Below are 20,852 nucleotides of genomic sequence, written 5' to 3'. Positions count from 1 at the left end.
AGCCTTCTGGGCAGGACCAGTTGCCTGACCTTGACCCTCCTCCAGGGGTCCCCACCACCCCTCCTTGCCCTCAGGGTCCGACATTCACACCACACTGGGGTCCAGGACACCTCTTTATTGTGTTAGAAAAGGTTGGTTACAACAGTTTCTCTAGACATGGAAGGCAACACTGTCCCCAGATCCAGGGGGGACCAGAAAATTTATAGCATCAGAGGAAAGCCGGGGCAGGAAGCCAGAGCCTACAGAGGACAAAGCTGGCTTTAAGACCAGAATATTTTCTTCCCCCTGCTCCTTACCCGAGCCCAGGGTTCTTGCCCCAGCTTTGGCTGCCAAGACATCATCCTTCACCCCAAGATCCTCCTAGCTACCACAATTCGACAAAGGTGCAGTTGGGGAACTTCAGGGTGGGAGTAGGGGCTGTGCCCCTTGCCCAGTGGCCTTTGCTCACCCTGAGGTACCTGGTGCCCATCCCTCAGCCAGCTGTGCCTCCTGGGGAGGGGTCTGGTCATGCAGGTCAGGCAGGGGAAGGGGCTGCTCTGGTCAGCACCAGGCCCTGAGCTGGTGAGCCTCAGTCCACCACTGCTGAGCTGGCCATGATGTTCACACCACAGGCCCCGGAGCCACGGTGCAAGTAGTAGTAACCCTGGGGGAGAGGGGGCGTGGGTGAGGGCACTGGGGCAGGATGGGGGCTGGAGGGCTGGGGCCAAGCAGGCAACACTCACCTCCTCGCCCCAGTCAGTGCCCCAGCTGTTCTTGATGGCCCAGAAGGGAGTGGCAGAGCCTGGGAGCAGTGCGGAGAGCAGGGGGTCAGGGCCCCAAGCACTTTGCACTCTTCAAACATCTGCTGTGGGCCTACTGTGTGCCAGGTACTAGGAAAAGAGCGGAAAGCAAGACAGGCCCACCTACCACGCTCCTGGAGACCTGGTGCGGCTCTGGGGTTTGGGGAGGACACCCCCACCCGCCTCTAGCAGGGTATCCATTCATAACACCTCAACCTCCCAGTGCCTTGGCTTTCCCATTCATAGAGAGGACGGATGATCCTGCCTGGCCCATAGCCCGAGGCAGAGGTAAGGACAAGGTTCCTCGGCGTTCCCCTGATGCCCCCTCCAGAGGTCCTGAGATGCTGTGGTCCAGCCTCTGCCTGTGACCTGGGGTGGATGGATGGGCAGAGCAGGGTCAGCGGAACTCACGGTTGCCGTAGCCCACGAGCAGCACAGCGTGGTCGATGAGCCAGGGGCTGCAGAGGGGCCGCAGTGGGTGGGAGATCCCGTGGCGGTAGAACTGAGGGGGAGAATACGAGTAGGGGGCCAGCTCTGAGAAGTGGGGGAGGAGTCAGCAAGAACTGGAGCAGGAGCAGTGAGGCTGGGGTCCTACCTGCATGCCAAAGGCGTTGATGGCGACAGAGATGGGGCCCTTCTTGGCCAGCCAGGCCGCCAGCTCTAAGACAGAGGAGGGGCAGTGTCAGGGGCACCCAGGCCCCAGTCCCACCTGGCCTGTCCTCACCCTCTCCCTCACTCACTTTGCTCATTCTGGCTCAGCTCCACTGAGTCGTTGATGTAGACCTTGGCCTTCTCTGCAGAGAAGCTGCAGGTCTGCAAGTGGCCGCGGTAGCTGTAGTCGTCCTCTGTCTCCAGCCCTCCTGGGGAATGGCGGGGGGCAGATCGGGGGTTAGAGAAAACGTGGGCCCCAGTTCACAATACTCATCTGCTCCCAGACAGGGGTTGTGCTAAGCCCCTCCTACACAAGGCCTCACGTTCTCTATCCACCCCCAGCGACAGGCCATCCTCTCTGAGGGAGGCCTCGTTCTAGAGGTGACACAACTGAGGCCCAGAGGGATGGGGGAGCCACCAGTGAGAAATGTGGCAGAGATGGAATCCAGCTCCCAGCTTCTGACTCCTCACTCGTCCCAGCATTCCTGGGACTCCTGACCTTGGCTTGCTTGTCCGGCCCTGACAGTTTGCTCCCAATCTGGCCCAGACCCCCGCCAGATTCCCTCACCAATCTTGGTACAGCCACCTCAATCCCTCAGCCCTCATTTTCCTGCCACTGCGACCCACTGCTCAACTGAATCGCCAATTTAGGACAGTGCCTCCTCTCAGGGGTGAGGTGTGCTGCTCCCTGCTTTAGCAGCATTATAGAAATACAGACCGCCAAGCAGTGAAAATACCGAGACCCCCTGCTGTGCACCAGGGACTTTACAGACATTTCCTCACTTGACACTTAAGATGATCCTACAAAGAGGGCATAAGGAGCCCCATTTCCCAGGTGAGACAACTGAGGCTCTGAAAGAGCTGACCTGCCCAAGGTCTTCAGCCGGTAAGGGTCAGCATTGAGACCTGAACCCAGTTCACGTGACTGCCACGCTCCTGTCTCTCCCCTCCCAAAGTGACTTCCTGTGGAGGGAGCCGGGGCTCCCGCTGCCCCTCCTGAAGCCCATGACTGCGTACCCAGAGTCCTTATGGCCGAGTAGGCGCTGGAGGGCAAGCCGCCCAGGCAGGCCTTGTCCACCTTGTCACAGTCCAAGAGCTCTAGGAGACACAAGGCTGGTCCCGAGGAGCCCTCCGGAGGGGCTGGGCTGGGGGCGGGGCGGGCAGAGCGGGGTGCTCACCCTGCTCAGAGAGGGAGAGCAGGGCCCCCCGTTTCAGGAACCACTGGCCCTCCACGTTGCCTGTGACTGAGAAGGCCCAGCAGGAGCCGCACATGCCCTGCGAGAGACAGGGAGAGTCAGGGCTGGGTCCCTTCCAAACGCAGTCCTCATGTCCCACCCTCACCTCTTGGGGGTCCAACCTGGTCCTTGACTTTGGTGACAGCCCCCTTACTCCTCCAGTCCCACTCAGGTGGAGGAAGGTAAGGGATGGACTGGGCCAGGCGCATCTTCTTGCCAGGCTCCTCTTTTAGGAGGGGATTCAGGTAGATGGTGCGGAACTCCTCCTCTGTGGGCAGGGGATGGGAAAAGAGTATTCTAAGCCAGTCCTGACCAGGGGCCTTGGGAGCAGGCCCTGTCTCTTCCAGGTACCATGATGGCTCTGGCCACCACCCCTACCTGTAAGGTCACTGAACTTGGTGACCCCATACCGAGCTGTGCCACGGTCTAGGGCCTGGATCTTCTGCGCTCGCACCATGTTACTGGCAAAGACGGACATGCGCCACCTGGCTTCTGAGGAACAAGGTGTAGAAGAGAGGCTTGGGCCCCAGGCAGATCATAAAAGGAGAGGTGCTTGGGGATAAGAGGCAGAGGTTTCCCTGGGGAATGGTAAGCTCTGGATCAGGCCGGAAGCTTATTTCAAGAAGGGCAGAACCCTGGGGTGGGTGAGGGTAGGGGGCCAGACCTGCAAGTGATAATAATGGGGCCAAACCGGGGTGATGACTTCCCAGGTACGAAGGCAGAACCGAAATGGGCTCCAGAGGACATCCTGAGACAGGAGGTTGTGGGAAAAGGCCACCATGCCAGGGGTCCTCCAGCAGAGAAAATCTGGCCTTTGCCCCATCCCACTCTAGCCAGGATGATGGAGACCTATGGTTTCTGACCAGGAAAATCAGATGGGAGAAGGGGCCAGGTGCCTGAGACGGCTGCCAAGTCCTGGGAGGCTGAGCAAGAAGTTGGGGATTTAGGGGCCCTTGAAAGGAGGCACTGCCCCTTGTGCCCTTCCCCTCTCCCACACCAAGGTGCCAAGTTGGGGGGAAGGTCCTGATCTGATCGGGACAGGTACAGCCAAGGCTAGGTCCTCACCCTCCTTCGTATCATATGTCCGGTTATAGGTGGTGACAAAGTCCTTGAAGATTGAAGCCATCTTCACAGAAAAGTCCTGGAAAGGCAGAGGGGTCTTTACAAGGCGTCCTTCTCAGAATGACCCGGGAGCCCCAGGCCAGGGTGAGGGGAAGAGAGGGAATATAAGGCAGCACCCAGTTCCCCAGACAAACAGGTTCCTCACCTGGGGCAGGGGATCCTTGTTCAACAGTGGAAGGAATGAACTGAAAGTCTCATTTTTGTCATCTGGAGAGGGTTGGAACAGAGAAGCATCAGGACTGACCCCTGAGCGAAGTCTGACCTGAGCTATCCCAGCATCCCTGGGCTAACCCAGCACCTGTAATCTTGGTATCCACTGGGCCACAGTCCCGCCTCAGCAGCATGTGTTTCCCCAGCTCATTCAGGACTTCAAAGCTGCAAAGCTGGAGGAAGAGGAGTAAGCCCGTCGCGGGGCTGGGACAGGAGCAAGGCCTTGGCAAGACGGAGCCGGAGGGTCCCCCAATGAGGACCACCTCCAAGGCAACCATCCCCAGAGGGGACAGCGAGGCACAGTACGGGAGTGAGCACCCAGACACCCTCCCTTTTACAGCATCTTGGTCTCTGCCCTTCCAGGCCTGGGGAGTGACTCACGGTGGGGTAGCTGCGGCCTCAGATCCCTCCCTCTAGACTTGACCGATCATCCCAACTACTGCCAGACTCAGTCTGGGGGCAGGGTATCGCAGGAACCCCATCACTCACCAGGGTTTTCTTGGACACAGGGAGCTGGCACACCGTGGGGTCGTTGCAGGGCGGCTCCACCAGGGTCGCCTTCAGGGAGTACAGCGACCCCTGGCCCGCCTGGATGGGGGGGGGAGGGGGGCGCCGTGAGGCGGGCACAGCCACTCTCTCCTCAGTCCGGCCTCCGTGGGGCTCACAGCCCCACCGTGCCGTTCCCCTTCCCAATCCCTAGAGGTCCAACGCCCCCATCCCAAGTCAGGCGTCCAACGCCCCAGCCCCAAGTCTACCCCAAAGCTCCCAGCCCTCGGACGAGAGCCCCGCTCACCCCGCACCGGCCCCCCACCCGCCACCGCCGCCGCCGCCCCCAGCGCGTCCTCACCCGGCGGACGCGACCGCGCACGACCCTCAGCGCGGCCCGCGTCCTGGCAGCCCGGCCGCGGTTGTACATCTCTAGGGCGAAGCGGGCGGGCTCCAGCAGCTCCGGGGACGCCAGCTCCCAGACCTGCGCGCCGGCCGCTCGGGGCTCGTTGGGGGCCGGAGCGGCGCCCGGGAGCAGCCCCAAAAGCAACAGCAGCTGCAGCCAGGGCGCCATGGCGAGGGCGAAGCCGGCGTCCCGTTCTCACGCTCTGACAGACGCGCGGTCCAACCGACCGGGCGGAGCAGCCCGCGGCCGGGGAGGTCGGGGGTGTTGGGGGGGCGCCCTTGGGGACCCTCCCTCCGCCCCTCCCCCCGTCCCTCCCCCCGTCCCTCCCTCAGCTCCAGGGCGGCGGGGTGCCGGCCAATGGGCGCCGGCTGGGGGCGCCTGCGCGCTCGCTTATTCACGTGAGGCTCATGGGGCGCGCTGGCTGTGCGGGCATCTTGGCGTCAGTCCCGCGCTGACTAACGCGTCCTTGCACCAGCCGGGTCTGGGGAGGGGTGGCCTCAGCCGGAGCCTTGAAGTAATCTTCTTACGTCTTGGAGCTGCTGTTTGTGTAGCAGGGAAGAGCCAGTTCTGACTCCCTGTTGGCTCCGTTTCTTTTACTTTAACCTTTGCTTTTCGTTGCTTTTGTTATTATAATCACTGTCTATAGCTGTGAGCATCCTGCCACAGGGAACCCTGCCCCTCTGCCTGTTAAACTAAAGTGCCTTTGTTCAGCTCACAGAGAGACATTCTGACCCTGTCCATCTGTGAGTGGCTGCACAAAAGAAGAGATTAACACATCCCCTCCTATTTTGCAAGATAAGTGGCATTTTTACTTTACTTCCTCACCTCCTCCCCGTCTCTGTTCTATAAAAGAAACTGGCATCCAGACCCCGATAAGATGGTTTTGGGGGACCCTAGTCCACCATCTTCTCAGTCTGCCGGCTTTCTGAATAAAGTCGTTTTCCTTGCCTCAACACCTCGTCTCCCGATTTATTGGCCTGTCGTGCGGCGAGCAGGGCGAGCTTGGACTCGGTAACATTTGGGGAGGAGAAAGGATGCTGGCCTGAGAATAAAAATAACTAGCATTTATTGCATGCTTATTATACATGTTATATGCCATCTCCCTTTAATCTTTGTAGCAATCCTGTGAAGTAGATGTTATTATCCCCGACTTATAACTGAGAAAATACAGGTTTAGGGAGATTAAGTGGCTTGCCAAACATCTGCTCTAAGTGAAAGAGCTGGACTTGAACCCAGAGAGTTGGCTTCAGAGCTTGAGTTCACAGCTCCACCAGCTCTTCGAGGCCCCTCTTCTCATCAGCAAAATGGCAGCTAAAATTCCCTGCACTGGTACTGCCTCAGGCTGTCATGGGGATCAAACACAAACTTGGGAAAGCGCACAGGGTTGGGACCGTTCTTTTGTTCCACCAAGCACTCACCACTGTGTTCAAGGCCTAGCAAGAGGAAGCATGAACAGATACACTAGGCATAGTGCTGCCTATTCGGAGCTCCCAGTCTAGTGGAGAGAGATGAGAAAAAGGAATTTTCCTCCAAGATGTTACCAGCTGGGGGACAGGAAACAGGGAAGAGAGTTTTTAAGGGAGTTGGGGAAGCCCCAGAAGTGGGTAGAGGGTTAGTTTGGGCATGGAGAGTGCGGAGAGCAGGTCCTAAACATCATCCGGTCCACACCTGACTTCTTTTGGTAGCAGAGGGCTATAGAGACGAAGTGACTTTCAGCTACTCAAAACAGAGTGCTGGAGCCAGACCAGAGTCAGCTCCAAGCTCCCAGCTGATGTCTGAGAGGGGAGGGCCTGAGGGAGCCCAGCAGTGGCTGATCTCTGCTTGTGCCCTCCCCAGTTGCAGCTCTTCGGGGCTCCCTTTGTCTCTCTTACAGGAGACAGTCCCAGGTCCTTAATCTGGCTCCTAAGGCCCCCTCCAGGTCCAGAAGCACCTTGGCCATCACCTTGTGCTGTGCACTTGACACTCCAGTGTCATTCTATTTGCAGGAGTTCAAGCTCTTGCGCACCTTGGAAGCTTCACATTGCTCTTCCCTTGGCCAAACTCCCAGAAACCTTTCAGCTTTCGGTTTAGAGGACGATTCCTCAGGAAGGCATCCCTGACCCACCCCTGAAACAGGAGGGAAGGGGGCAGGGCACAACCTTTGAAAGAATGACACAGCCCGAGGACATGACATAAACTGATCAGAACCAAATGGGTCCAAGATGGCGGACAAGTCGACTTCCACTAGACCTTGAGCCTCAGTATACACTCACTGTAACACGTCAGCAAGCTAAATGACACACCTACAGGCGCCGTGACAGTTCCAAGCCCAACCATAAGGATCAAAAAGTGGGCGGTGGCCCAATTCCTGGAAATCCCCGCCCCTTCCCGAAATAGCTAGAATACTCCTCCCACTCTTTAGCCTAAGAAATTACCCACCCTTATAAAAACTGACAACGCCATACCTGGTGCCTTTCTCACCTTCTGAGGTGGCCCACACTCTGTCTGTGGAGAGTGTTTCTCTCTTAATAAATCCACTTCTTACCTATCACTTTGTCTCTCACTGAATTCTTTCTGCAATGAGACATCAAGAACCTGAGCTGCATTAAGTTCTGAAAGCAGGTGTGTGCTCTCAGTTGGAAGACCAAGGCTTTTGGTCGGTTTTGAGTCCCGGCTGCGTGGGTTCGAGTCCCAATCTGAGGTGCATGGTTTCACCCCCACTGACCCTGGCTGAGCTCAATGCCACTGCCTCTGTACTCCTAGACTCTTAGCCCCCTGAACTTCCTCCTCCTGAAAGGTCTAGCAATTTCTAAGGCCCAGCAGAGGCAGTGAGACTTTTCTTAGATCTGGGTTTCCAGAGATCCACATTGCTGTCATATTTCACCTTCGTGGGAAACAGTCATCTTCCCCAAAGTCTGTTCCTTGGACACCGGAGCCACCTGACAAGTGTCTGGGGGAAAGGGTGCCTCATTTTCTCATCAGAGCAAGGGAAGAGCACATACTTGTAATTCACAAACGAAAGGGAGGAATTTTTTTTAAGTCACACATATGTTATCTCAGGCAATTCTCACAAAAACCTTCAAGAGAGAAATTGTACAATTACACATGAGGAAAGTGAAGCCAGGGGCATGGCAACATTCAGGAGCTGAGCTGAAAAGAGGGAGGCAGCAGAGGAGACTGGGAAGAAATGGACATTGAGAGAGAAGGAAGTCTGAGAGGATGAGGTCAAGAAAGTAGAAGAAGAGAGTGGATTTCAAGAAAGAGGAAGTGGCTGGCTGTGTCAAATGCCACAGAGAGGGCAAGTAAGATGAGGAGACAGAAGTGACCTTGGGATTGGGCAACATGTAGGTCATGGGGGACCTCATTAAGAGTGGTGAGTTGGGAATTCCCTGGTGGTCCAGTGGTTGGGACTCCATGCTTCCACTGCCAGGAGTCCAGGGTTCGATCCCTGGTGGGGGAACCAAGGTCCTGCATGCCTTGGGGCACAGCCAAAAAGCGTGTTTTTAAGATGAGAGACACTAGAGTATGCTTATGAGTTGATGGAATAGAAAGGGAGATATTGATGATTCAGGAGAGTGAGGGGAGAATTGTAGGAACCAAGAGTTTGAAAGGAGAGGGGTGGTGTATCAGTTCTCTATCGCTGTGTGGAACATTATCACAAAACGAATGGCTAGGGCTGCAGTCTCATTGGAGGCTGGACTGAGGAAGGATCTGCTTCCAAGCTCACGGGGCTGTTGGCAGCACTCAGCTCCTTGTGGGACCTCAGACTGGGGCCTCAGTTGTTTGCTGGCTGATGGCTGTCTGCCACCCTCAGCTCCTTGCCATGTGGACCTTCCCAACACGGCTGCTTGCTTCCTCAAAGCGGGTAAGGGAAAGCGAGGATATTAAAGTCTTGTCTAATATAATCACACATGTAATCACTTGTATCAATCACCTCTGCTGTTTTCCTTTCCTTTTTTTTTTTTTTTACTATTTATTTATTTATTTATTTTTGGCTGCATCGGGTCTTAGTTGCGGCAGCCGGGATCTCTTGTTGCGGAGTGTGGGCTTCTCTCTAGTTGTGGCACACAGGCTCTCTAGTTGTAGTGCTCAGGCACCAGACCATGTGGGCTCAGTAGTAGTGGTGCGCAGGCTTAGTTGCCCCATGGCATGTGGGATCTTAGTACCCTGACCAGGGATTGAACCCGTGTCCCCTGCATTGGCAGGCGGATTCTTAACCACTGCGCCACCAGGGAAGTCTCACACTTCTGCTGTTTTCTGCTGGCTAGAAGCAAGTCACAGGTCTCTCCCATACTCAAGGGGAGGGGAGAGGATTACACAAGGATGTGAACACCAGGAGGTGGGGATCATGGGGCCCACCTTAGAGGTCTGTCTGCATGCGTGTTCCCCAGAAGAGAGCCCAGTACACAAAAATATTAACAACAGTAAAAATAATGTCTAACATTTTATGAGTACTAACTACATGCTAGGAACTCAGCATTCTCAGTACATGCATATATATTAGCCCGCTGAACCCCACAACAACCCCACAAAACAGCTGTGATGCAGATAAGGAAACTAAGGCAACAAGAGATTCAGTTACTTGCCCAAGTTGTAGAAAGGGTGAAGATGGAAGCAGGGTTTGAATCCAATTCTAATACAGATAGAGATTCTGCTTCTCAAACTGGCCTCTGCAGACCCCGGAGTACAGGAGGGGTGCCATTTAAAGCCAGAGGATAAACAGAGCATTGTTCCCCCAGGTAAGCTCAATGAACTAAATAGATCAGCCACCGGAGTTCCCTGGCCATCCGGTGGTTAGGACTCTGCGCTTCCACAGCAGGGGGCACGGGTTCGATCCTTGGTCTGGGAACTAAGATCCCGTAAGCCGCGCGGTCAAAAAAAAGAAGAGAAAAAAAAAAATAGATCAGTCACCCAGTGGCCAGGGGGTGTGGAGTGAGGAATGGGGGAGTAGTTGACAATGCATGGTCCTGGCTTCTGCTTCAGGTCTAGGTAGGTCTAGGTAAGGAACTTGGAATATGTGGGTGAATCTTAGAAATATTTATGTTTGAAAAGTATGCTCTTATATGTCAATTTCTACACTGAGATGAAGTTTATTTTAAATTTATTTTCTATTGGAACGTCCCCCAAATATTAGGGATGGTGTGCAAAATTTACAGTATTTTTTTTTTTTTTTTTGGCCGTGCCAAGTGGCTTAAGGGATCTCATTTCCCTGACCAGGGATTGAACCCAGGCCATGGCAGTGAAAGCGCCAAATGAATCCTGACCATCGGACTGCCAGGGAATTCCAGCAGCACTTCTTTAAAGACCTGAATTTTCAATGAAATGGTAGTTGCTTGCAGCTCATCCCTAGGTCCCAGGATAAGGGGTTGATTTCACCCTCTTCTGCCACTAGGGTTTGAGAAGGTCTGCATTTACACGGAAGCAAACGCTACCCAGAAATGAAAATGTCTAGGGGATGGCCCAACACCCTGGACCTGGCCAAATGGAACTTCCCTTTCTAGGACAAGGTAGGGCAAACAGCAGGGTTTCCTTCCGGGAATTTCACCTGATTTATGAAAATGGTAGTTAACAGTTGTATGGTCTGAATCCATTCCAGATCCCTCCAGCTCACCTCCTGACCTTTGGAAATGGTGGACAACTTCTAAAAATTTTACCCAGTAAGTGAAGTACTTCAGTTTCCTAAGACTTGTTTCCCCAAGACTGAGAGGTAGGAGACAGTGAGGAGGGATTAGAAAAGAGGGCAAAATCACAGGCTTTAGAGTCAGACTGACTGACTAGCTTTTAATTCTGGTTTAGCCACTTCAAATTGGCTGTGTGGCTATGAGCAAGTTACTTTACTTCTCTGAGCCTATTTGCAGAAATAAGATAGAAATGTAGCTCATTCATTACCTCAGTTCTAGTCTTCTAGCAACAAACAAACAAACACTTGCAGAGAGAGTCCTAAAGGGTGGGATGAGAAGTGAGAGTGTGAAAGCCCAGGTTTTTGCGGTGGGGGGAGGTGGGGGGGGGAGGGGTGGGCTCGGAAAGAGGAGAAGGCCAGTTAAGCAAAGCTTAGGTGGCTAGACTTTCACATACACCAGAGGTTTCAAGGGAGCTCTACTGTCCCTGGAAATTTGAATTTGGAAATATGTAGGGGCATTTTTGTTTTCACATTGATAGGGGCTCTTCTGGTCCTTAGTAGACAGGCGCCAGAGATGTTAGACATCCTTCAATGTTCAGGACAGTCCCACATAAAAGAATTGTTCCGTGTCCTGCACAGCTTTCTGATGTCCCACTGGTCATTTATGTAAGAGGAAAAACCTGTTTATAATTATCTGTGCCAAGAACCCTAACTCTGTTATATATGTAAACATGTAATATTATGTGCACAGTTATAGCGTACACTGAATTTTCCAGGAAGTCTACTAAAATGAAAATCCAGGGAAGAATTTTCCTTGTATGAGTTCAGATCTTTACAAAGGGCATTCACCATTTCAGAAGATCATGTCTCAGACTTCCCTGGTGGCGCAGTGGTTAAGAATCCGCCTGCCAAGGCAGGGGACACGGGTTTAAGCCCTGGTCTGGGAAGATCCCACGTGCCACGGAGCAACTAAGCCCACGTGCCACAACTACTGAAGCCCGCGCGCCTAGAGCCCGTGCTCTGCAACAAGAGAAGCCACAGCAGTAAGAAGCCCACGCACCGCAAGGAAGAGTAGCCCCCGCTCGCCACAACTAGAGAAAGCTCACATGCAGCAACGAAGACCCAACGCAGCTAAAAATAAATAAATTAATTAATTAATTTAAAAAAAGAAAAGAAAAAGATCATGCCTAGATCAGTATTTGGGGTGATCCCAGTTCACAATAATCACCTTGTTACGTCTTCCGATGTGATCCTGACTGAGCATGTACATGTGGAAATGCAGATTTCTTTAGCATAAATTGCTTTCATTTTCTTTTTACTTGATTTAAAAAATTATGTCGTTAGGTAGGATACTATCCATGAATTTTATTTAATTCATTTAACAAATATTGACCGAGTGCACAATAATGCATCAGGCACAATCCAGATGTTGGGATGTAAAGAGGGCATTGTAAAATATTTACTGTTAAAATGGCATGTTGGATCTGACAGAGTTGAGATCCATTGGTAGGCTGACCTGGGTTTTAATCCTAACTCCACCACCATCTACTATTATATAACCTGGGACACATCTTTTCACCTCTCTGAGCCTCCTTGTATTGATGCGTGTAGATTACAAGGGCTCATGCAGCTCCTCCTATGTGCTCACTGAATGGTAGCTGTCAACATTATTATTATGTTGATTAATTCCTTTATGGCACAGGTACAATAACACCATTTTATCATTCTCAAATAATTCCTCAAACTCCGATGCCTAGCTATCTCTTTCTTTTGAGGCTCCTCATCTCCGTCCCACTCTGAGTTGTCCAAAATCCGCAGTGATTTACTTAGTCCGAAAGAGGCGCCGTGGGGCTGGTTTCTGAGGGTACTTCCTGCGGTCTGACCTCTTTTCCCCACTTTGCAGGCAACTGAGGTCTGGAGTCCACTGCTGTTATGACTTATTACCACCACACGATGGCGCTGTTGAGGTTTGGTCCTGGACACTCCCAGGGTCTCGAGCCTGTAAAGAAGTTGAGGGGCGCTCTCTCCCTGCTCTCTCACCTCCCACCCAGCCACTTCCCTCAGGAATCCCACATCGCAGCATATGGCATCACTGTTCCCTCGGTTGTTCAGTCCACAGACCTGAAGCGTCCTTGCTTCTTCCCTTCCCTGCATGCTTCACATCTAATCCATCTTCAAGTGCTCTGGTTCCACCTCCCAATGTCTCCAAGAATCATCCACTTATCTGTATTCCCACAGCCATCGCTCATGGCCAAACCACCATCACTGCTGGCCTGGCTGGACCCACTCTTCCCTCCAATAATTCTCTCCACGCAGCAGCTAGAGGGACCTCATTAAACATAAACTGGATCAGGTTGTGGGCTGTGACGCACAGACCAGATTCTCCTTCAGGGATGGACTTGGTGTCCAGCTACTGGCTCACTGCCCTCCGCTGTCAGCCCCTCGGGGCCTCGGCTGAAGAGTCATGCCCACTCCCCCAGGCAGCTGCATCTAATGACAAATCTGAAGGGTCATCCCAGCTTCAGAACTCCCTGCTGCGTCAGGGGAGGTGTCCATTGAGACTGCACGGCAGCTCAAATTCTCCCTCTGCTCAGTCTTGCCTCCCTCCCCTCTCTTCCCCTGGTGTTGATCCTGAGAGCACTCCTTAATGGACCTCCTGCCCACCAATCACCCTCTCTGAATCTGCTCCCCAGGGAGCCCAACCTAACTGGCGCTCTCCACTTAGAACAAAATCTCAACTCCGTACCATGGTCTGTACAGCTGGGCATCACCTGGCCCCTGCCCTCCTGTCTGAACTAATCTCGTGCTCTCTCACTGCCCCTCACTCAGCCCCTGCCACAGTGACCCTCTTCCTGTCCACAAGCTAAGTGCTTTCCAGGTTCAGGGCCTTTGCACTGGCTGTTCCCTCTGCCTGGAGAGACTCCCCCTGCTCGGTAGGGGGCAGGTTCCTTCCCAGCTGTCCTGTCTCAGCCTAAATGCTATTTCTTCAGAGTAAGGACCACCTCGTCTAAAGGAGCCCCCTCCCTCTCTCTCAGAACACTACATCTTTCAGCATCCATCATACCCTGTCCTTATTTTGCTTATTCCCACTGGACTGTTTTATTTTTGTTTGTTTCTTTTTTCTTTTTTTTTACATTTTTCTACAAATCATAATTTAAACAAGTTACATGAAGTCAGATAATTTCAAAAGCAAAACTATAAAATTTCTTTCAAAGAAATTTACAGCAAAATATTATTTGATGTGGGACATAGGTGCATTTGATCAGATGTGAGAAGATGTGGGGTGGGGACCCCAAAAGTCTGACAGACTAAGACCAACAAGGGTCAAAAAATGACATTGCCTTGGCCCTTAGTGGATTTACTGTAATATTTCTTCGATGATTTGATGGATGGATGGATGGAGATTCTGGGCCCCAATTCTTGAGCCCAGACTCCCTTCCTAGAGGTGAATATATCTCAGAGACCATCTCTCAGCCTTGAGTGAGCAGCTCTGGTCCACTTCCAGGTCTCCCTGGCTGAATCATTAGGCCTAGGGTTAGGGTACTGACCTTCCCCACCTCCACCCCCAAGGGCTCTAGAGCTCCATGCATAAATTGATCCATATCCTCACTGCTTTGTGGCTAAGATCTCAGGCTGCAGCAGCTTCCGAGAGCCCCTGAAGATTCTTGTTACACCCTAATCCCAGAATGACCTCACCTCACTGTTGCATAACTCCTAGGAGTCATCTGATAACAGCAACAACAATAATAGTAATGCATAGCTAGTGCTTACTCCGTGCCCCGTGTTACACCCTTCATAGGAATTACCTTTTAACTTAGAAAGGTCATCTCCAAGTGATCTGAGGCCTTCAAGGTCCTGAAGGAGGAGAGGATGACATTTTAATAACTCCCTCAGTGGAACCCACTTAAATCTCTGCCTTAGCCAGCCAACAAGTTGTTATTTTGGGGAGTTTGGTCAGATGAGGTGTCGCGATTTAAAACCTGAAACTAGGGGTTTCCCTGGTGGCGCAGTGGTTAAGAATCCACCTGCCAATGCAGGGGACACGGGTTCGAGCCCTGGTCCGGGAAGATCCCACATGCCGCGGAGCAATTAAGCCCGTGCGCCACAACTACTGAGCCTGCGCTCTAGAGCCCGCGAGCCACAACTACTGAAGCCCGTGTGCCTAGAGCCCGTGTTCCGCAACAAGAGAAGCCACTGCAGTGAGAAGCCCACGCACTGCAATGAAGAGTAGCCCGTGCTCTCTGCAACTAGAGAAAGCCCACGTGCAGCAACGAAGACCCAACGCAGCCAAAAATAAATAAATAAATAAATAATTTTTTAAAAAAGAATAAATTGGGTTACTTGTCTTTATTATTGAGCTGTAAGAGTTTTTTATATAGTCTAGATACAATTCCCTTATCGGATATGTGATTTGCAAATCTCTTTTCCCATCCTGTGGGGTGTCTTCCACTCTCTCGATGGTGTCCAGGGAAGCACAAGTTCTAAATTTTTATCTATCACTTATTAATTATAAGACCTTCAGTGAATAGCTCTGCTTCTCTGAGCATTTCTTCATCTGTAGGGTAAGCATATAGATGTCTTGCAGGGATGAGATGAGAGTACAATAAAACGAGGCACATAAAGCCCAGGTCCCAGGTCCCAGGGCTTGGTTGGGCTTGGACATAACCTACCTCCTCCTGAGCCTCTCAAGGCAGGAAGGAAGGCTCCAGGTCACGGGTGATCCACAGGCCTCTCCATTACTTCTACTCTCTCTTGAGGGCAGAAACCCTGTCAGCTTTGCTCATTCATTGCTTTCTCCTCAGTGCCTAAGCACAGCCATAGCTCATTGAATATGCGATAAATGAATGGGTGAAAAGGAGATGGAATTCCTTCCCCAAGGTCACAGGCAATGAACGGGAAATCTGGGACTTCTTTGTTTTGTTCTTTCTTCAAGTATTTTCTCTTCTTCTTCTTTTTTTTAAAAAAATTTTTATTGGAGTATAGTTGATTAACAATGTTGTGTTAGTTTCAGGTGTACAGCAAAGTGGATCAGTTATACATATGCATATATCCACTCTTTTTTAGATTCTTTTCCCATATTGGTCATTACAGAGCATTGAGTAGAAGTTCCCTGTGCTATACAGTAGGATTTTATTTTATTTTATTTTATTTTATATTTTTCATTTCATTTTATTTTCTGGCCACACAGCATGCAGGATCTTACTTCCCCGACCAGGGATGGAACCTGTGCCCCCTGCAGTGGGAGCACAAAGTCCCAACCACTAGACTGCCAGGGAATTCCCTATTTTATATATAGTACTGTGTATATGTCAATCCCAATCTCCAAATTTATCTCTCCCTCCTTTCCCTCCAGTAACCATAAGTTTGTTTTCTACATCTGTGACTCTATTTCTGTTTTGTAAATAAGTTCATTTGTACCATTTATTTTAGATCCACATATAAACGATATCATATGATATTTGTCTTTCTCTGTCTGACTTACTTCACTCAGTATGACAATCTCTAGGTCCATCCATGTTGCTGTAAATGGCATTATTTTGTTCTTTTTTATGGCTGAGTAATATTCCATTGTACAATATGTATGTACTACATCTTCTGTATCCACTCCTCTGTTGATGGGGGAAAGCTGGGACTTCTGACTCCCTAGCTGGGATACACCTGATGATGCCTGTCTCTGTCTGCTCAGGCTGCTGTAACAAAATACCACAGACTGGAGGCTTAAACAAACATTTATTCCTCAGTTCTGGAGGCTGGGAAGTCCTAAATTAAGGTGCCAGCAGATCCAGTGCCTAGTGAAGGCCTTCTTCCTGGTTTGCCATTTGCTGATTTCTTGCTGTATCCTCACAAGGTGGAAAGACAGGGGGCTCTGGTCTCTTCTGCTTCTTATAAGGGCAGGGACCCCACTCTCATGATCTCATCTAACCCTAAATACCTCCCAAACTACCACCGAACACCATCACATATGAGTTTTGGGGGGGACACAAACATTTAGTCCATAGCAATGCCTAACTCAGTGGTATTAGGTGAACTTTGTATTTAGTGAATAATAGCTTTTATTTTTAAAAGTTTAGCTTTGGTAAAATTGTAAACAAATAATTATTTTACATATTTTAGGCCCCAGATTGATCTAGAAAATTACAGTTTGTGATATCTGAGCAGTGACCTAAGACATTATGTATATAAGTATGCTGTTTAAAGATTTCCATCTTTAGCAAAATTTCTGTCCATCTAAGAAAAAACATTTGCCTTTGGATCTCCACTTGGATGCCCTGCAGGCACATCAAACTTAACTTTTTCTTTCTTTTCTTTTTTTTTTTGGCCATGAAGTTTGTGGGATCTTAGTTCCCGGACCAGGGATTGAACCCGACCAGCCTGCAGTGGAAGCGTGGAGTCCTAACCACTGGACCACCAGGGAATTTGCAAACTTAACCTTTTCAGGGCTGAACTCATCATCTCCCCCCACTGCACTCCCACCAAACCCTCCATCCTCTCATTTCATGAAGGGCTCCACCAGAGGCCCAAGCCAGACACCCAGGAGGACACAGAGGAGGTGTCCTTGACTCTCTACCCTCATTCCCCACAGTCAATCTTCACCAAACGCTGCCAACTTTGCCTCCTAAACACTCCGTTCCGGCTCATCTTCCCACTGTGGCAGCCTCCACCCTTGTCTGCTAGCCTCCAGCCCGCAGCCTCCTAACCCTCACCCGTGGGGCAGCCAAATGTCACTCCTCTGACTAAAGCCTGATAAAACCCCCTTATTTCTCTGACCTGATTCCCAAGCATTCCCCACCTGGTCTGTGCCACTCCAGCCACACTGGCCTCCTCAGACTCACCAGGCACACACCCGTCTCAGGGCTTTTGAACTTACATTAGCTCCAGCCTAGAATGTTCTTTCCCAGGTATCACACAGCTCTCTTTCCACTCCTTCCAGTCTTTGCTCAAATATTCCCTCCTCTGATCCCCTATTTTCTTTTTTTTTTTTTTTTTTTTTTGCCATGCCCCGGCTTGACCAGGAATCGAATCCGTGCCCCCTGCAGTAGAAGCGCAGATTCCTAACCACTGGACAGCCAGGGAATTCCATGATCCCCTATTTTATAAATTTATTTATTTTTAGCTGCTTTGGGTCTTTGTTGCTGCGCACAGGCTTTCTCTAGTTGCAGCGAGCGGGGGCTACTCTTCGTTGCGGTGCGCGGGCTTCTCACGGCGGTGCCTTCTCTTGTTGTGGACCACCAGCTCTAGGCGCGCGGGCTTCAGTAGTTGTGGCTCATGGGCTTAGTTGCTCCGCGGCCCGCGGCATGTGGGATCTTCCCGGACCAGGGCTCGAACCCGTGTCCCCTGCATTGGCAGGTGGATTCTTAACCACTGTGCAACCAGGGAAGTCCCGATCCCCTATTTTAAATTGCTTTTCTCTGAATTTTCTGTTGCCATTTTGGTTTTTTTCCCCTGTATCATTTGTTTTACCTGCCTGGCTGTTGGGTCCTCCCCCAGAACACAAAGCGCCCTTGTCTGTATTGTGCAGTGTGGCGTCCTCAGCACCTGGAGCAGCCCCAGGCACCGAGCAGGTGCTCAGTAGGTATCTGCTGGTGAATACATGGCTTCCCAACACCTACAGAACAAGGCCCACACTGGACCTGGCCCTGCCTCCCCCTCCAGTCTCACTCCCTTCTAGGCCTTTTCAAGGCTGATTAATGCCAAAGTGCTCGTAGTTCTCCCCCATACACTACGCTCCTCTCCTGTACTTTTGCTCACGCTGGGCTTGGAAAGCTCTCCTCTTCTCCTCTGCCACCATGTGCCTGCTGACTCCCACTCAACATTCTAGAATTTAGACTCCAATTGAGTGTGGCCTCCTCCAGGAAGCTCTCCCCGATCACCCTTCCCCTATGCCCCGGCTCCGTTGAATGTCCGTTTTGCGGGCTCCCACCGTACCCTTCACTTGCCATATTATTGAAATTATCTTCCCTACTAAACTTTAAACTCCTCGGCGACAGCGACTGGTTCTTTCTGGTTTCCTCTGGCTCTGCTTCCCACCCGCCCACCAAGCAGTGTCTGCCACTTGGGAGGAGTTCAGTGCTCTGGGCCTGAAAGAAGAATGATGTGGGCCTCAGAGTCACTGCTGGGAATCAAGTGGGCTGTCCGAAAGCCTGATTTCCTCCGGGGACAGGTAACGATGAAAGCCAAAAATTTGATCATATTCAGCTTCTCCCCATGGACTTCAACTGGGCAGACTTGTTTTTTTATATTTTATGATAAGAAACAATACAGTGGTTAAGAGAATGTACTTGGAGTCAGACCTCTGGGTCTGAATCCAAACTCTGCCATGTTCCTAGTTGTGTGACCTTGGGCAAGTTACATAACCACTCTGTGCCTCAGTTTCCTCATCTGGGCCTTGAAATAACAGTAGTGCCTACCTCACTGCATTGCCATGAGGACTCAATGAATTACTGCATGAAAAGTGTTTAGAATGGAGTCTGGCACTTAATAATCACTATATAGTATTAGCTAGTGTGATTAAAGTTGCCTTTTAAAATAAGTTTTAAGACAGAGTCAGTATACTCAAAGACGTAGAGGACAGACTTGTGGTTGCCAAGGTCGGGGAGGGAAGGACTGGGGGTTTGGGGTTAGCAGATGCAAACTAGTATATCTAGGATGCGTAAACAACAAGGTCCTACTGTAAAGCACAGGGAACTATATTCAATATCCTGTGATAAACCATATGGAAAAGAATATAAAAAAGGATGTATATATGTGTGTAACTGAGTCACTTTGCTGTACAGCAGAAATTAACACAACATGGTAAATCAACTATACTTCAATACAATTTTCTTAAAAAGGGAGTCAATATAAAGAAAAGTGTTTGATAAACAACAGTACAAGGAAGAGGCGGGCCAGACACAGAAACCCCAAGACCCAGGAGGTGGGGCTGTAGGCTTAGTGAAGTCAGAAGCACCTGGGCCCAGATCCCGTCCCCGCCAGCACTTGTGAGCCGTCAGGACTGGGCTTCAGCTCTGTGGGTCTCAGCTTCCCAGAGTGGCCATATCACCAAAAGCCAATCTGCTTGTCCAGCAGCTAAATGACCAATTTGCAGAATTACCGATTGTTTTTTTCAAGTTGTATTTTACCTCTGGCTTGACATTTTATAAGCAAACAAGCTGGTCAACCAACCTTTCCCCCACTTTTACTGCCCCTGCCCCAGCAACTGCCCACTCCCCCAAATCATGTCTCACAGTCCTTAACACCACCCTCACTACTGCCTTTGCCCCCGCCTGTGCCCCTTCCTCTATTTCAAAAAAAATACAAATAGGGCACCCCCAGACCCTTTCTGGGGTTTCATGATATCAAAACCATTTTCATAATACTGCTGCCACGTTATTTGCCTTTTCTACCCTCCCTGTTTCTGAGTACAGTGTTTTCCAGAGGCTGCATGACGTGCAATATTGCAACAGATACAGCAGAAACATAAATGAGAATCCAGTTGTCTCCTATTAAGCCAGACATTCAGGAGATTTGCAAAAGAGTAAAATAGCCACTCTTCACTACTTTAAAAAAAAAGTTGTTTTTCATAACATATATTATCTCTGCAAACACATAATGGGATTAGTTTTAATTTAAATAAATAGTAAGGGACTTTCCTGGTGGTGCAGTGGTTAAGAATCCGCCTGCCAATGCAGGGGACACGGGTTTGAGCCCTGGTCTGGGAAGATCCCACATGCTGCGGAACAACTAAGCCCGTGCACCACAACTACTGAGCCCGCAAGCCACAACTACTGAAGCCCACGCGCCTATAGCCCAGGCTTGGCAACAAGAGAAGCCACCTAAATGAGAAGCCCGCGCACCACAACGAAAAGTAGCCCCTGCTCGCCACAACTAGAGAAAGCCCGCGCACAGCAACAAAGACCCAATGTAGCCAAAAATAAATTTAAAAAAAAGCAAAATAGTCAAAACCAATTGAAAAGTGGGCAAAGGGCATGAGAATTTTACAGAAAATAACCCAGCTTTTAAACATCTAAGAGATGCAACTTCACTCATAAGAGAGATGAGAACACAACTCAAATGAGATACAATTTTTTCACCTATTAGATGGTAAAGATTAAAAATTTTGATAACACTATTGGTGAGAGTGGGGAATTATTATCATCATGCAGTGCTGACAGTAATGCAAATGGTTACAGCCTTTGTGGAGGGTAATCAGTAATATCCATCAAAATTACAAGTGCTTATGCTTGGATATAATTCCACTTCCAGGAACTTAAACCATAGAAATAGCTGCACATACTAAAGAGATGAACAAGGATTGTTTTAGAGCATTGTTTTTGTTTGTAAATGTCCAACAATAAGAGACTGGTTAAACAAAATAAAAATACACT

At 50.4% G+C, this 20,852-nt stretch overlaps 1 protein-coding gene across 2 annotated transcripts; it reads right to left on the bottom strand.

Moving 5' to 3' along the window:
- Positions 1-100: 100 nt before the first annotated feature.
- On the bottom strand, positions 101-5,855 carry CTSF (cathepsin F). 2 transcript variants are annotated; one of them, XM_082340859.1, is made up of 14 exons: positions 4,845-5,855; positions 4,487-4,585; positions 4,086-4,170; positions 3,933-3,994; positions 3,731-3,806; positions 3,044-3,154; positions 2,788-2,933; positions 2,609-2,705; positions 2,448-2,528; positions 1,520-1,639; positions 1,375-1,439; positions 1,191-1,281; positions 723-781; positions 101-643 (listed from the first exon to the last, which is right to left on the bottom strand). In XM_082340859.1, the coding sequence occupies exons 1-14, from the start codon at positions 5,055-5,057 to the stop codon at positions 569-571; spliced, it is 1,380 nt and encodes a 459-aa protein (XP_082196985.1). In that variant the 5' UTR covers positions 5,058-5,855; the 3' UTR covers positions 101-568. The 2 variants fall into 2 exon arrangements, with proteins under 2 accessions (XP_082196985.1, XP_082196984.1); XM_082340858.1 differs by having other exon boundaries at positions 3,044-3,157; positions 4,845-5,853.
- Positions 5,856-20,852: the final 14,997 nt, after the last annotated feature.

This window comes from Balaenoptera borealis (genome assembly GCF_965194805.1).
Source record: "Balaenoptera borealis genome assembly, chromosome: 11".
NCBI lineage: Eukaryota > Metazoa > Chordata > Mammalia > Artiodactyla > Balaenopteridae > Balaenoptera > Balaenoptera borealis.
Note: the sequence above shows the minus strand (reverse complement) of the source record. Positions and strands in the feature narration are given on the sequence as shown.